General features: G+C 42.9%; 1 protein-coding gene across 2 annotated transcripts; it reads right to left on the bottom strand.

The window, feature by feature from the left end:
- Positions 1 to 5107: 5107 nt before the first annotated feature.
- Positions 5108 to 14851, bottom strand: sec23b (SEC23 homolog B, coat complex II component). Of its 2 annotated transcripts, XM_070985345.1 has the most exons (19): positions 14678 to 14851; positions 12703 to 12930; positions 12226 to 12283; positions 12016 to 12102; positions 11464 to 11700; positions 10992 to 11074; positions 10742 to 10886; positions 9353 to 9511; positions 9123 to 9238; positions 8851 to 8974; positions 8589 to 8669; positions 8391 to 8480; positions 8031 to 8137; positions 7625 to 7778; positions 7354 to 7431; positions 7063 to 7224; positions 6844 to 6930; positions 6458 to 6679; positions 5108 to 5702 (listed from the first exon to the last, which is right to left on the bottom strand). In XM_070985345.1, the coding sequence occupies exons 2-19, from the start codon at positions 12921 to 12923 to the stop codon at positions 5613 to 5615; spliced, it is 2301 nt and encodes a 766-aa protein (XP_070841446.1). In that variant the 5' UTR covers positions 12924 to 12930; positions 14678 to 14851; the 3' UTR covers positions 5108 to 5612. The 2 variants fall into 2 exon arrangements, with proteins under 2 accessions (XP_070841446.1, XP_070841453.1); XM_070985352.1 differs by lacking the exon at positions 14678 to 14851 and having other exon boundaries at positions 12703 to 13029.
- Between the last annotated feature and the right edge of the window lie 250 nt (positions 14852 to 15101).

Here is a 15101-nt window from a genome sequence, read left to right as displayed (position 1 = left end):
GGGACAATTGACAATGAATTTACTGCACCAGATGTAGCAAAGAGCTCATTTCCATCTGTTGTCCCAGAGCTGACAAAGTAACAGTCAGCTGTAGTGAATTAAAACATTATATGTGACACTTTGATGATTCCCAGTTATGCACAATGTGCTTAATAAAACCACATTTATAATAGAAAATAAAATAAATGAGAGGTAATCAAATTCCTCACAGCGGTTGAAGGTTTTTCATTTGTCCTTGGCTTTACTTCTGAGAATTGTTTGTGTTTTCAGAGAAGCTGATTTGTGCTCTCTTGTTCAGAGGGAGGTCAGAGAAAGGATGATGAGCTGCTGCTGCTGACCAGACTGATGGTGATCTGTTGAGCTCTGCACACTGTGAGAGGCACACATGACTCCACAGCAGTCAGTGTCTTCTACTCTGAACTATGCTGCAGCACAGAGAACACAGAAGTTGGCATTTCAAAGATGTTTCCCATGAGGACTGTGATTCGTCTGCGTGAGAATGAGCTAAAAATACAAAGCGTTTGAGCCTCTGTGCAAACAGTGCTTAAAACCTTGGAGTAAATGAGGCCAGATAGGCCTGACATCTCTGTTACCTCAGCAGCATGCCTTCATGTTCAGCCCTGGAGGCTAAGCCGCACTTCAACATGACTCTGAAAACTGACAAATCAGGCCAAGGCCCTCCGCCAAAGTGTCCCAAATACTGTTGAACTAGCCGCTGGTGATACTGTAGGTAATTACCACCTCCGCATGGTCTTATATGTTAAGGTGATCAGGAGGTGAGGGGCACATTTGCTGTTGCAGTTGCACAGGAGTAAATCTCCCACTTCAAATAACACATGCAATTTGATGAAGAGCTTTGAAATGATTGTGAGAAACATCTGAACACATCTGAACGCCTCACAAAGTGCAGAGTCCTTAAATCACCCAGTGGTTCGTGCCCATGGCAGACAAGAGTCTAAATGAATATCAGCAGTATATTGGAAGTCAGAACACTTGGCTACAGTCTGGTAAACACTGCTTATGACGTCCATGTGGATGGTGATAGGCTGTCTCCTGAGTTTGTGGCAATAACAAGAAGTTAATCTCTGCTCTCAAGTTAACACATTGAAACTCCTTCAGTGCAGGGTGGAGGGATGAATGTTCACACATCCTGAAAGCCTTTTGTAGGAGGATAATTCAGTTCGCCACCTATCAGAGGAGGCACTTCTGCTATATGTGCACAGCACACACTACACAGATTGAATATGAATCTCAGTCTATTTGTGTGATCTGGATGAGTTTTAGCGTGACAGCCACATGTTGCTGCTGTTTAGACAAAATTTCAGAATACTGTTGTCTTAAGAGCCTCACAGGTAAACAAGCTGGAATGATTAAAGGTCGACTTGAATGCAGGAAACCTCAGTGCTCAGAGGACCTCAGTGCTGCTCTATAGGTACAATCATGATCATTTTATTTTTTGAGGTCACAGTCTTGGTTTAGTCTGTTTGGGTCAGTTATTGATGAGCTCTAATGGACTGAGACTACAGGATGTCTCCAAACTCTCCACCTCTGGCCTTAAGAGTCTCGACTCACAGTGACTTATTTTGACATTAAGAACTGCACCAAAATAGCTTCTGGCACTTACAGGACATGGCCATGACCAGGCTAATAATTAGAGGCAATAGCTAGTTTTTTCCAGAGACTCATCTTTAAAAACTCTCTGTATGCCACCTGCCCTGCTCCTAACAGATGACAGACTCTCTCAAGACACCAAAACAGAAGTAACCGAGTGAATTTGACTTAAGTGGCCAGAGTGCTTCTTCAGGACAGCTTGTTGGATGGTCGTTTGGCTTTAGAAACCCCTTCCTCTCACACCTCTCTGACCTCAGATTATGGTGGACTCTGTTCAGCCCTTTGAGTTGCTTTCCAAAACCAACAATCCAACATTCACAGACTTCATGCTGTGATTGGCCAGCTGTGCAAAGGTGAGAAGGGAGCCAGGATTTGAACTGTCAATCTTGCATTTTTCATTATTGATACAACTTGACTAATTCTGTCGTCTTTCATGTGAAATGTGAGCAACGAATGACAGATGTGTGTCCATATGCCCCAAAAATTAAACAATATGACAGCTGGCTTTTCTCTCTGGCTTCCAGTGTGGCAGGCGTATGATCCTAAAGTGATGCGGTCAACTTGTTTGCCTAACGCTGACGTATTATCAGGTGGTTTCCGCTGTCCCAAAGTAGCCAAAGCAATCTGTTATTGCAGGTTTAAAGTGAGACTATGTAACTTCAGCCGAAACAACAAAAATCTTTCACTTACAAATGAAAACTTGAATTCAAAAGCAATTTGAGATAAGAGATACAATAAGATAATCCTTTATTAATCCCACAGCAGGGAAATATGCAGTGTTACAGCAGCAAAACGGATATTGTAATGGTAAGAAACATCAATAAAACAAAAAGCAAGAGATGATAAACAAGTAGAACAATGTGATAAGTAAAATAGACGGTGGTTGAGTTTGCATTATTGCACATAGGAAATATTGGTATTCCCCCGTTTAATATGCTGACATTGTGCTGAATGAATTTGCCAGTTTTGCTGTGTGTGGTCTCCTGGGAGCTGAGTTGATTGTCAAGTCTGACAGCAGCAGGAAGGACGAAGCTGCAATATCTCTCCTTCACACACGAGTGAAGCAGCCCATCACTGGAGGGGCTGTACGGTGTGGTCAGAGAGTCCTGCATGAGGTGGAACATGTTCTCCATCAGGAACCTCCATCATTCTCCTTTCTCCCACCACCTCCCTCCCCTTGAGGGGGAATCCCAGTATAGAGCTGGCCCAAAAAACTCACGATCATGATTTTTGATTTCTAACACTCAATTTAGTACATACCTGGACTTTGCTGTTACAGCCTAATTGGTCTGGTACCACCTGTAGCTTATTCGCTAATGTTAAGTGGCTGACATTACTGTGACCGTTTGCTGACTGAAGATTCTTCACTAATTATACTACTGTTACAATGTCATGTTTTAGTGTGTGCTATCATTTGGTATGTTAGATCCTTATTTGGTATTTGCATTTAATTTTATCAAGAGGTCACCATAGCTATTCAGTTCAACAGCTCAACATATTTGCTCATTCTTTTATGTCTCTTTCTCACCATTTACCTTTACCTTTTCTGCACATTTTTAATGCATTAAATTCTAAGAAGAACTTCATATTGGAGTGACCTCGTGCTTATGGCCACTACCTGTTTTGGTATTAAAACATTTTACATGCATTCAGACACACATATTTATTCTATATTCAGATGTAGCTTTGAGCGCCTATAATCTAAATCACCGAGAGGAACAGAACAATACAATGTATGGTACACTTCATCTGACTACAGTACTGTGTCAGTCAGAGTTATATAAACATGCTATGACATATTCTATATAGATTCTTATGTAAGTTATCTGGGACAGAGGCCAAAATGGATTTCTCTGGCCGAACTGATCCGTTTGGATTTGATAGGAGATAATAAGACAACACATTCCCTTACAGCTTTGCCTAAGCCTGGGAATCACATGGACATGAGCATCATGAATGATCACCGAAGACAAAAAAGAAAAAACAAAACAAAACTGTGGCCTGAGAGAAATTTTAATGTTCTTTTGCTCCTCTGAATGTCACTGAACATGCACAGCTGCTGCCTTTGCATGCACTAGGATGGCCAGGCATATAGACACACAGATTAAAATGACATGATTATTTTCTCTTTATGACATCATTTCATATCGATGTACAGTATGGCATCAGATCACACGCGGCTGCGCCACCCTTAACTTAAAAGTGCATGGACCTAAAAGGAGCTTTTGGCATACTGCAAGAGTATCCATGTCAAAAGAGATTAAGAACCGTTGCATTGCATCTTTCATTTGGCCTTGAATACCTTTGGAGCATATGTGGCTTTGGAGTGCAACACTGTAAGGCCTAAGCTCTTGATGGACACAGACTTCATTTGTATTTCAGTGGCAACTTCCGCTTAAAGCTGCTAAGAGTCGAATTTGCCTCTAAACAGATAGCCCTTAAGGATTAGTCTTCATAATCTGCCGTTCACTGATCCTCGAAATCATACTGTCTGGGTGCTCTGAAATCAGCTTACAGTAGTACAGACAGTAGATGGTGTGTGAGTGGTTTTATGATTGGGATTGCGTGCTGTGTGGGCTTTATGTACAGTCGAACTGAATGAAAAAAGACAATTGTTGACGGAGAGTGACGCTTCCAATCTGCATGGAGGACGTGTCACCTACTGTAGTAGCAACATGCTGTGTACCACTTTCTTTCACGCACTCACTCACGCACGCACGCACGCACACACACACACACACACACACACACACACACACACACACACACACACACACACACACACACACACACACACACACACACACACACACACACACACACACACACACACACACACACACACTGGAATGCAATCACTCAAATCTCCAATGCTAGACAGGAAGAGTAAGACCTTTCCCTCTGCTGCACAAAACCAAACAGATGCCTGGTGTGTGAACTGAGCATCTCTGCTAACCTCTACTGTAAGCCCTGACTTCCACTTGAAAATCCAGAGCGGAAGACACAGCGTCCTAAAAATGCTTCGTGAATGGACCGTTGGCACAAGCTGGTATGAGGACAGACAACACAGACAGAATCCATTTCCTGCTGACAGACCTTTATATGGATAGCATTAAAAACGCAGACAGGATGTAAATCAAACTACTGTCCCTTTTATACAGTCTCACAATATGTTAGTTTGATTACGAAGACACTTGGGCAGTCATTGGGTGCAAAATACCAGATGGTGAACGAGACGGGATGAGAGGACTGGACTATAGAACTGGAAGTTAAAAATAAATCGAATGTTCGTCATTGAAAACAGAGTCAGTCTCAGTGGAGTCGACGTCCCTTCCTCAGAACATTAATCCTCATTATTCAGAGGGAATTTTCTTGGAAAACACTTTAGGTATAATCCGTGAAGGATTTTATCTTTATTTGTCATTGTCAAATGAACTGTGATTAACAAGGCATCAGTGTGAAGACTGATTATCCCTGTAAACGTCTCTCAACCAGCAACAGCACTACCATTATAATTTATTCATGAGAAAAATGGAGGCATGCCATCTTTAGCTATAGACAAAGCACATGAAAGTATTCTATTAAACAGCACCTTCAACCATGTGTGATGCGTTCCATACACATATAGGACAAACAAAAAAAAAGAAGTAATTATTAGTCTAATCATCTGCATGTCGGAGGTAAAATAAAAGAGAAATAGAGGATTTGATGAATACATGAGGACAGTCAGGTTCTGATGTACTGGAGCCGTTTTTCATAAATAACAAGTTCACTTATTTTCTCAATAGGAATGTGGTGTTTCCCCCCTTCTTATGATCCTCTTGCAGCATGAAATGTCACATGTGACTCAATTAAGGGCACAGTAAAATCAAGCACACACATACAGTAGACTCCCTGGGTTAGGCTCCTTTACAACAACAGGGGAAATGTTAATGGATCCCTATATGAGAACAGGAATGTCTGATCACTCTTCCTTTTGCTTTGTGGTGGAACAGAGACGTTTAGGAAGAGCTGGAAACGGCCAGCTTTTTCAAGTGGTCCATGAAGACCTGCAGGCTGACATCATCGGTGAGGATCGGGGCTCCCGTCTCCTGCAGATGCACCAGAGGGGGGGGACATAAGAGTGGTTAAGTGATTTATGGACAGTCTTTACCTGACATGACTATGATCACATGATATGCATTTATTGCTAAAGACTATCTTATGTAAGACATTGATCTCTTGATAATCTCATTTTCAGACTATCAGAGATCTATTCACAGTGTTTGTATACGGAGGGTTATGGTTCAGTGCTTCCTTGACTTGGGGAAAAAGGGATTAATGCTGTTTTCAGTTTTCAATCTTCCCCACTTAGAACCAGAGGTTACCTAATCCAGGACCTGTGTTTGCTGACAGTCTGACTTTAAATCTTCTGAGTTGTCAGCACAGATTGTTTTTCACCCTGGATACACACAATCCTGGGCTTTTAAAGTCTTGATCTGGACTTTGGAAAGAAGAGAGAAATTTGTGAAGCTCTCACAAACTGTTTTGTGCTTATATGTGGCTCTAAGGGTTCTGTCGGGGGTCGTGCATAACCTCAGCTCACTGAAGCTGCATGAGGATGAAGACAAATGAGTGAAAATCCTCCAAATTTGATATTTTTAGATGGATCTGCAGCCTTAATGATAGAGGTACTGTGCTGAAAATCAAGCATCATTTAGCTTCAATAAACAAGACAAGAAGAAGAAGAATTTATTAATGCCATTTTCCTCAGTTTTGACACCCATGGTCTATTCCTACTGTGGGTGTAGAATTTGACCTCTATAATCTATTCTCAAGTATCTCAACCTATCTTAAAGTACCGTACCTGTCCCCAGGCGTAGAGGTTGTTGTGGGTCTGTGACGGGTTGACCTTGGAGAGCAGGAAGCGAGCCTGCGAGCCTCCGTGCTCTGTGTCCACGTAGCGCGGCATGGGGAAGCGCGTCTGCAGGATCTCCTGGGCGTCGTCCAGCGGGGCCTGCAGCAGCTGTTTGAAGTTCTCATACTCTGCCATTTCCTGGTAGCCTGCCTTTCTCCACTGGGCGATAGTCTGGGAATACAAAGGAAAATGAAAGAAATAAGAAATTCTGTATATTTCACCAAATATGCTGTTATCTCTAGAAAGAAACTGAGATTTTTGAAACTAGAGTACTCTAATAGAGGGTAATCAAAAGCTGCCCTCATGGAAATCTAAATTCCCAGTTGGTGTCTCACCTCTCCATGATAGATAACCAGCTGGAAGAAAGTGTCCATCAGCAAGATCCGATCTGGCAGGATACTGCTGCTGTCCAGGAGAACGGGCTGTGAAGAACATAAAAATCCAGGACACGGTTTGGAACAAAGGCCAAAAACATCAAACACTCTGAAGCTTCTATGAAAGGCCAGATACTGCGCTGACATTGATAATAATGGTGTGGAGGGTGTGAGGCTGACCTCTGGTGGTCCATAGAAGGAGTACGAGTAGAGGATGGGCTGGATCATGATCAGGGACTGGGTCAGGTCCTGCCTGACAAAGTGGTGCCTGTAGTAGGACGATTCATCTGGGCTGTTGTTGAACACCTGCAGGAAGGGCGACCGCCGCAGGTGGAACATAAACTGCAGGTGGAAAAGAAAAAGTTATTAAAATGAATAATCAATAATCAAAAACCTGTTAATGGTTTGTGAAAAGCATAAAGATTCTTTGCAGATTCACATTCACGTATTTACAGTAGGAGGCAGATTTACCTGTGGGTAGAGCGACAGAGACTCTGACAGTTTGAAGGACGTAGGATCATCTTTATTGAACTGGCCGAACTTCTGACACTGAAACCAGGTGACACAAAACACTGTTTAAACACTGCACACATCATGGAACAAACCTTACATCATACACGTAAATAAATACTTGAACAATCACAGAACGACATTTTACTGCTTTTCATATTGCACAACCCTAACAATTCTAACTATGCATTGCTCTTCTTCTCACAAAGGGAGTAACAGGTGTGTCACTCACCAGGCGGATGAGCTGCCTGTCGAGCCAACGCAGAACATCTGGTCCCTCCTCTGACTCAGCTCTGAAGACTCCCAGACGGGCCATGAGCACCGCAGCCGCTTCCTGGTCGAACGACGACTCGATGTGCTGAATCTGAGACTGCGCATCTGCCCAGCTTTGGTAGGGACAGAAAGAAGGAGAAGTTGAGCGTGGGTGTGGTGTGAATGACGCACACAGGTCTCTGAAGGTGTTGTCGCAAAGTGCATATCGTTCCTAGTGAGGCTATTACTGATTCCAGCTGTCACTTTCTTGACAACATGCCAGGCTCATCGTTAACACCAACTTATGCTCGCAGGTGCATAGAGTATATATCACTGTGGACAGGTACAGTCTTTTCCACACCAAAACAAGAACTCCAGAGTCTTACTTTCTGGCGATGGTAGAGACCCGTATCCTCCTCTGTGTGTTGGAGTGCTGGTACTGGGTTACAAACTGGATGACCCCTCGTCCACCCTGGGGGATTGGTGCATTGTGCTACACACACAAACACACAAGACAGTAAGAGTGCAATTGTCAATCCCTTCTCTGACTGCACGAGCCAAACAAATGGCCTTTTGCTACAAGGGCGAACACACAAAAAGCCATTGTTCCCAGACTTTTGCTAAACAAAGGCTTCATCACAATTATCCACTTGTTTGATGTGATTAGCGACTGTACTTTCATCAGCCTACAGTAATCCCATCAGAGTTTACAAGATAAGGTCCAAGGAAGTGTTTGTTTTTTTTACCTGATTCACCACCTCAAAATACATGGCCAAGGTGGTGGAAGGATTGAGACTGCACACTTTCCACTGGCTTGTGCCACCAACACCCATCTCCTACACAAAACAGAGAACGCATTGTGATGAATGGCAGCAAGTAACAGCTCCGAGACTGAAAATCCACCTGTGAGAAGGACGGACTCTGAATGTGGTGCAGGGACTCACATTCTCTGAAACACAGGGGCCCTTGGAGTTAAGTGAAACGCACGGTCCAATGGCCCCGCAAACCTTCAGCTCCCTTGATGTCTATACAGACACAAAGACACACGACGTAAATTCAAGTTACACAACAGCTTATGTCAAGTTTAGCAAGAAGAAATCTATTCTGTGCTCGGAATAGAACAATCACATCATTTAATTAACTGATCCCTGTCCAGTGCCTCTTATTCAAGCAAAAACCAAAAAAACAGTCATTATGATTCTTTACCTTGACTTCCATGACGCCTCCGAAGGCCATGCGGAAGTCTCCATTGTAGTCTTTACTAAAGACTCTCTGGAAGGTCTGCTTGAACAGGGAGGTATTGAAGGAGTCTCCCATTCCAATGTCCCCCCTGTTAACACATCACAACAACTTGATGACAATCACAGTTGTTCCTAAAAGGAGAATTACTGTAGTGTATTAAGAATCACACAGTCCTAATAGTTACATTGATATAATCCCACAACCTCAACTAATGGGACAGTGATACGCTGACGTACCCGGTGAGATTAGATAAACACTTCATCTCCAGAAACCCGGTCTGGTCTAGAGCGCAGGCGTAAATGTCTATACTGTGGCCATTCACTGCTGCACGGTTCGCCATGGCTTCATAATACTGTGTGACACAAAAGACAAAACAACGACTTCATGTCAGCAAACACAACCTCAGCACGTTGAGAAGTACTGTCACAGATGCCAAGATCTGCAGAGGGCTCACGCATTCGCTCACCTTGGTGGCCTTCTTCAAATGGCGAGCGTTGTCTTTCTGGATGTCATGCCAGGAGCGGATTGGGGTTTTCAGCTCGTCTCCCACCACCATGCCTGGGCCCTGGGTGGGGGGCCCTCCGGTGAACAGCATCACTCGAGCTCCTGTGTTGGGGAATGTACCCTGAGGATAAAGAGAGGAGGAATTGGGTTTCAATGAAGCGTAAATATGATTGAACAGTACCTCTGCTCAAAGTACAATTTAACACCATGCATTTGTTATTTGACTATATTCCAGTAGTTACATATAAAAATACACAGCATGCACTTGTTTATATCCATATTGAAATCCTTGTTGTATTTCAGTACTGCTCATAAACTATGGGTGCTGAATGCCTGTTTTTGGGTTATGAAGATGGATAATGACTAACGGACTAGTCCACATTGCCCTTTAGGGGGAGTGTTAAGTCTGCCTTAGTAAGAGAATTCAGATCACCTGTGTAAATACAGCCTCAGTAATAAAGAATAACACCTTTTTATGATAAGTAAAAAAAACTGAAACGTGATCTGATAGCACTGAGTATGAGTAGGTAGGTCTCACATCAGCAGTTTTTCACATTTTATGACAAAAGCAGACATCCAGGAAAACTGAATGTATGTGCTGTATAGAGAGTATAACAAGTCTGAATGAGAGCCTTTAGGGATTAAGTGTCAGCCAAGGTCCAACATCACAGCCAATGCTTACAACAAAGTCCACAGTCCAGGAGTCTGGGAAAGCTCGAGACACTGAGACATTTGGAAGCAGGCCACGAAGTAACACAGCCACTGTAAAGAGCTTTCAATATAACAAGGCCATTTGATAACAGGTTCTACGTAAACGGTGATTCATTTATAAAGGACAAAGTGTACTCCCTCACCATTCATGGGGAACAATTAAATCAACAAACCTGCTGACAGCGGATGCTAACCACATTTGCAGTTCTTTACATTACGTAAAAAAAGCCCATTCATCAACTCAAACGCCTCTTGACAAATCAGTAAATCTGGATTCACTGAAAGAGCCAAATTTATTCTAATCAGGCCTCATCTCCTATCTGCTGAAGGAGAGTACAGTGGGGGAATGATCTGTTGCATCAGTTATATAACCACACAGATTAGCAGTAGGAGAGGAGAGGATAATGACGGTGGGGAGAGAAGACAGAAGGCAAACAAGGAACCAGCCTTTGAACTAATAGAGGACATGCCCTGTTCCAGCAAAGACACTTATCAGGCAGTTTGTGCCTTTCTGAATCGTTACATGTGGCACTAATGGCTTGAGCAGGCTAAGGTTCAAGTCACTGTGTGTGTTTGTCAGGCATTATTTGTATCCACTTATCCTATATTATCTGTGTTTCTGCAGGTGTGTGTGTTTTACCTCCAGCAAACCAACAGCAACAGACAGTGCAACACCAGTGGAGCGGAGGGGCCGTTTGCCCTGAGGGACAGGCCATGGGTCTCTCTGGAGCTCGCCCAGCAAGTCAGTTAGATTCATGTCGACTCTGTGCACAGGCTGCAGGAACCTGAATAGGAATACAAACACACCTTAGACAGGAAAAGCAAACTGCCGCAGGATCATGAAGACTGAGACTTTTTCAGCTTTTCAATGTGTTAATGCTCCTCCACACCTGCACGTGGCTGCAGCATCCTGAGGTGCCTGTGGGCGACCTTGTTGTCCCGATGCTGCTGGCTTCATTAAACCCAGCATCTCCTGGAACAAACAAAAGACGAAGAACAAACATTAATCAGCTAAAGGGAGAGTTTTCATGCCTGCTGCTTTGTTAAGCACAAACTTCTCGGGAGAAAGGGGATTAAGAATACTTGAACTAATTAGGAAGAAACACTATTTTTGTTCCATCTTAACAAAGTAGCATTGGTATTATCTTAGTTAAATGGTAGTCTGTGAACAAATACCGAACCATTAGTAATCTGATTTGTCAACGGTCTTACCAGTGGGACATTTGTCTTGTCTTGGAATATCATATTTGGTTTCTAAAAACATACATTTGTCCTTTAAAATATTTGTAAATACTGTACTCCAGAAGGCTTTTTCTATTTTTACACATTCATCTGTTTCCCCATGCCTTTGCTTCCACCCACTTGGATCTGTTTGGAGGAGAGGTCCTTGGTGCCTCTGAACACGTAGCTCTTGGCGATCCCCTCGCAGCTGAGCTCGTGAACCTGAACCATGCGTCCGAATGTGATGAGGCCCACCAGGGCGTTGGGTGGCAGCAGGCTGAGAGACATCTGCAGGGACTCCTTAAGGGCCTGGAGGTCCTCTTCTTCCAAACATGTGTCCACTACGTAGAGGAAGATCAGAGGGGCTGGGGGTCCACGCTGTAAAGGGGGTGGAGAGGAAGGTTACACTCCACTGAAATCATAAGCTTTGTTTCCATGCACATTATCACAAACACTGAGGAGCTGGCACCAATTATGTGAACATTAGAAATGATCCATAACAAAGAGTACTACATTGTACAGGTGTGTTGCAGGATGACACTGAACACACTGATGAGACCAAGAACTGATGGCTGTCTCCTTATTGAGGCAGGCACTTCATATTTACCTTTGAACAGTACATCTTCAGTATATACAATCCCCATGCATGGGGCTGAGGTCAGAGTGCAGACACACAGTATATGTAGTATTTACCTGTACTATGTACTCAATGGTAGAAAACTGTGGCATGAGTTCAGCTGGTTGGTTCACTTCTGATATGCCTGCATAAGAGGGAGGGAACTGCAGAGACACAGAGATATTAAGCAGTGTAATAAAGGAATGTAGCTTGTCCACATCAGGTTAATATAAGTTATGGTAACCATTCAGGTCAAACTAAATCATGCTGTGAACATCAGTACTTACTGGGTTTCTCTGGAAGCAGAAGTTGCATGCCCATATTTTTGCCCTGAAGTCAACTTGACTGTAAAAGAGGGATCAAAACAATTTAGGGCTTGCATCCAATTGGCAGGAGAGTCACTGTGACTGATTGTGGGCTACATGTGGTGTATGTGCAGTTCTTATGTACCACACCTAGTACTTTTAACACCTCAGCATTTCCAAATGCTGAGATGTTGAAATATATTCAAACATAGCACCAAATTCAAATCCCACACTCCTTTAATCCCCATTTACTTAAGGAATACTACAAAGAGTTATCAAGAAGAACACAGTTAGCACTGCAAAGTTAAACAAAATGTATTCCCATATAACAAAGAAGATTAAATTATATCATGAGACTAAATAAAGGCTGGACATCAAATGCAATAAAATCCTTGTTTTCTGGCGCTTTGCAGCTGAAAGGCACACATTTGTAAGCAAGGGCACTGTTGTTTCACTCACCATAGTGGGTTGAGCACTGCCTTGCAGTTGGCCCGACTGCACAGAACTGGTTCGTACTGGACCGGTGGCAAGTCAGGCCGCTCCTTGAGTGGTGTGAAGAGGCAGGAGACTGGGACCACTAGCCTGGTGGCTTCCAGGCGGCTGGAGGGCCAGAGGTTCCAGCTGAATCTCACCCCATCCCTGTCCTCGTTCTGTTGAATGAACTCCTGGTAGGTTGCCATTGCAGAGCTTCAGCAGAGAAAGAGCCCAACAGTGACGTTGTAAGTCTAACAGAACGGCTTAAGGTAACACAGGCAGTCTCAACTTGTTATTGCTTTCCACGAGCTACAGTGAATCTCTTTATACAGGTGCTCCTTTCACTCTCGTGCTAAAATAAGTCACAGATATTCAAAAGCATGACGCACAAATACGTCATCAGGAAACCTGACCAGCATGTTTTGACGAGGAAGAGAACAGTGCAGTGGAATCTCAGTGGTATTTTAACGCTCCACCTTTGTTGGCATGTCAGTGAAACATCAATGACGCCTTTAGTAAAGCATCACCAGGGAATCTGACATAGCAAACATATACTCTCCCTCTTTCTCACCACTATCAGAGAGACTATTCCCTGAGCAATACGAGTAATTCAGTGAGGTTACAGGTTGCATTTGAAATGAGGACAAGAAAAAATCCCACAATCATTTGTTGTCAGCTAGGCATACGATTTCAGAGTGTGTAGTATTCCCAATTTCCTTTAGGGGATCAATTCAGTACTCTATCTATGTTTCTATATCATCTATACTTCTGTAGGAAAGACAGCTGTGTACTAGACAGGACTCCAACTACTGATTATCTAATTAGATTTTAACCTACCATTTTTTCTTCAATTAACTGAAGAAACAACTGTTAGATCTGTAAAATGTTCATCACAACTTCCCTCAGCCAAACGTGACATCTTCAAATTGCCTGTTTTGTCTGACTAACAATCAAAACCCCCAATCTGCTGAACATATTGTCATGAGACAAATCTTACCTTTGTGTTCGATAACTGACTGAACAATATCTACAAATTAAATGAATTCATGAACTAACGGTCTCAGTTCTAGTAGTTCACCGGACTGTTCCAAATTTTGGATTTATTTCAAGAAAATAGATATACTTTGTTTATTAAATTACTACAGATGACATTTACATGGCCTGAGACAAGACGCAATTAATTCCTCAGTAGCTGAAAAAAAAAAGTCCACTCTGTAGCTTTAACGTACAGTACATGCAAAAATGCAACAAAAATGCCAAAAATTCCCTATTTTCTAATTCTTGAATGTGAGGATTTTGATGATTTTCTCGGTCTGATGTCATTGCAATTGTAAATTGACATCTTTTGGTTTTGCACTGTGGACTGACTGAACCTGAAGACATCACCCTGACAACAAAAATGATTGAAGGTTGCCCTACGTCCAATGTTTTTGTTGCGGAATGTGACCTTTGTCTGGACACGGGTAAAGAAGGGGGTTCGTGGTGGTGTTGTTGGGGGTATCCGGTATTAAAAAAAAGTTTTCCCTTTCGCTTTCTGTGGAAAAGCAACGTTACATGGAAACCTGTCTTAGATCGTAGAGATGGATCACTCAACAATTCATACAGTGACTAAGTTACCATTAAGTCCAACATATGCCACAAGCCACGTATCATCACTGATAACCCTATCAGTAAAGATAACTATCTGAGAACATTTCTAACTCAATCAAATCATTCATATGATCGTCATCGACGTGACAAAGTTACTCCCACGAAAATTAACAGTAAAATTTATTGACAATCATCGTTGCAAATGTCTCTGTACGTTCCTCTGTCACTCAAACCTCCACAAGCTAATGCTGCGTTGTACAGCTGTCTGGGTTAGCTAACGGAATGTAGCATTAACCCACTTCCTGTCCCTTCGTGAATGGGAGCAGAAACGAGCGGCCTATTTTCGAGCAGAATTAACTCGAATGCTTACCTTAAATATCAGGTTGGCTTCAGGTCTCAACAAGAGCTAAAAAGTCTGTTGTTTTCAAAATAAATTACAGCATTTGGAGAAAAACGCAGACGGATATACAGGACAGAAAGACGACGTTGAAGGGATCTCCCTATCAACCGGCTTCTGCACTTTGCTAGAGTGACGTGTTACTCTAAGCTCGGGCGTCTTCTATTGGCTCCTCTTTCCATGACGTTGCTAGGGCGTGCTGTGCGTACGCACGGAACGAGGGTAACTATGGGAATTGAAGTTTAAAGTATTGCTAGTCTTTCTGCGGAGGCACAGTACTACAGGACACAGCACGCCTACCACACGACACACCCACTTCGTACAGCCTTATTGGATTTTTTTTTTCTCTTCTTCACTCGCTGCTGCCTCAGCATTGTCAAGAGAACAAATATCAACC

This window comes from Chaetodon trifascialis, chromosome 2 (assembly GCF_039877785.1).
Source record: "Chaetodon trifascialis isolate fChaTrf1 chromosome 2, fChaTrf1.hap1, whole genome shotgun sequence".
Classification (NCBI taxonomy): Eukaryota; Metazoa; Chordata; class Actinopteri; order Chaetodontiformes; family Chaetodontidae; genus Chaetodon; species Chaetodon trifascialis.
Note: the sequence above shows the minus strand (reverse complement) of the source record. Positions and strands in the feature narration are given on the sequence as shown.

Bases quoted from the DNA above. Each gene is read 5' to 3' on its own strand.
- sec23b (XM_070985345.1), bottom strand. From the start codon at position 12,923: ATGGCAACCTACCAGGAGTTCATTCAACAGAACGAGGACAGGGATGGG. The intron at 10,887-10,991 runs GTGTGGAGGAGC...ATTCCTATTCAG, and splicing joins GATGCTGCAGCCACGTGCAG to GTTCCTGCAGCCTGTGCACA. The intron at 5,703-6,457 runs GTACGGTACTTT...GTGCATCTGCAG, and splicing joins ACCTCTACGCCTGGGGACAG to GAGACGGGAGCCCCGATCCT.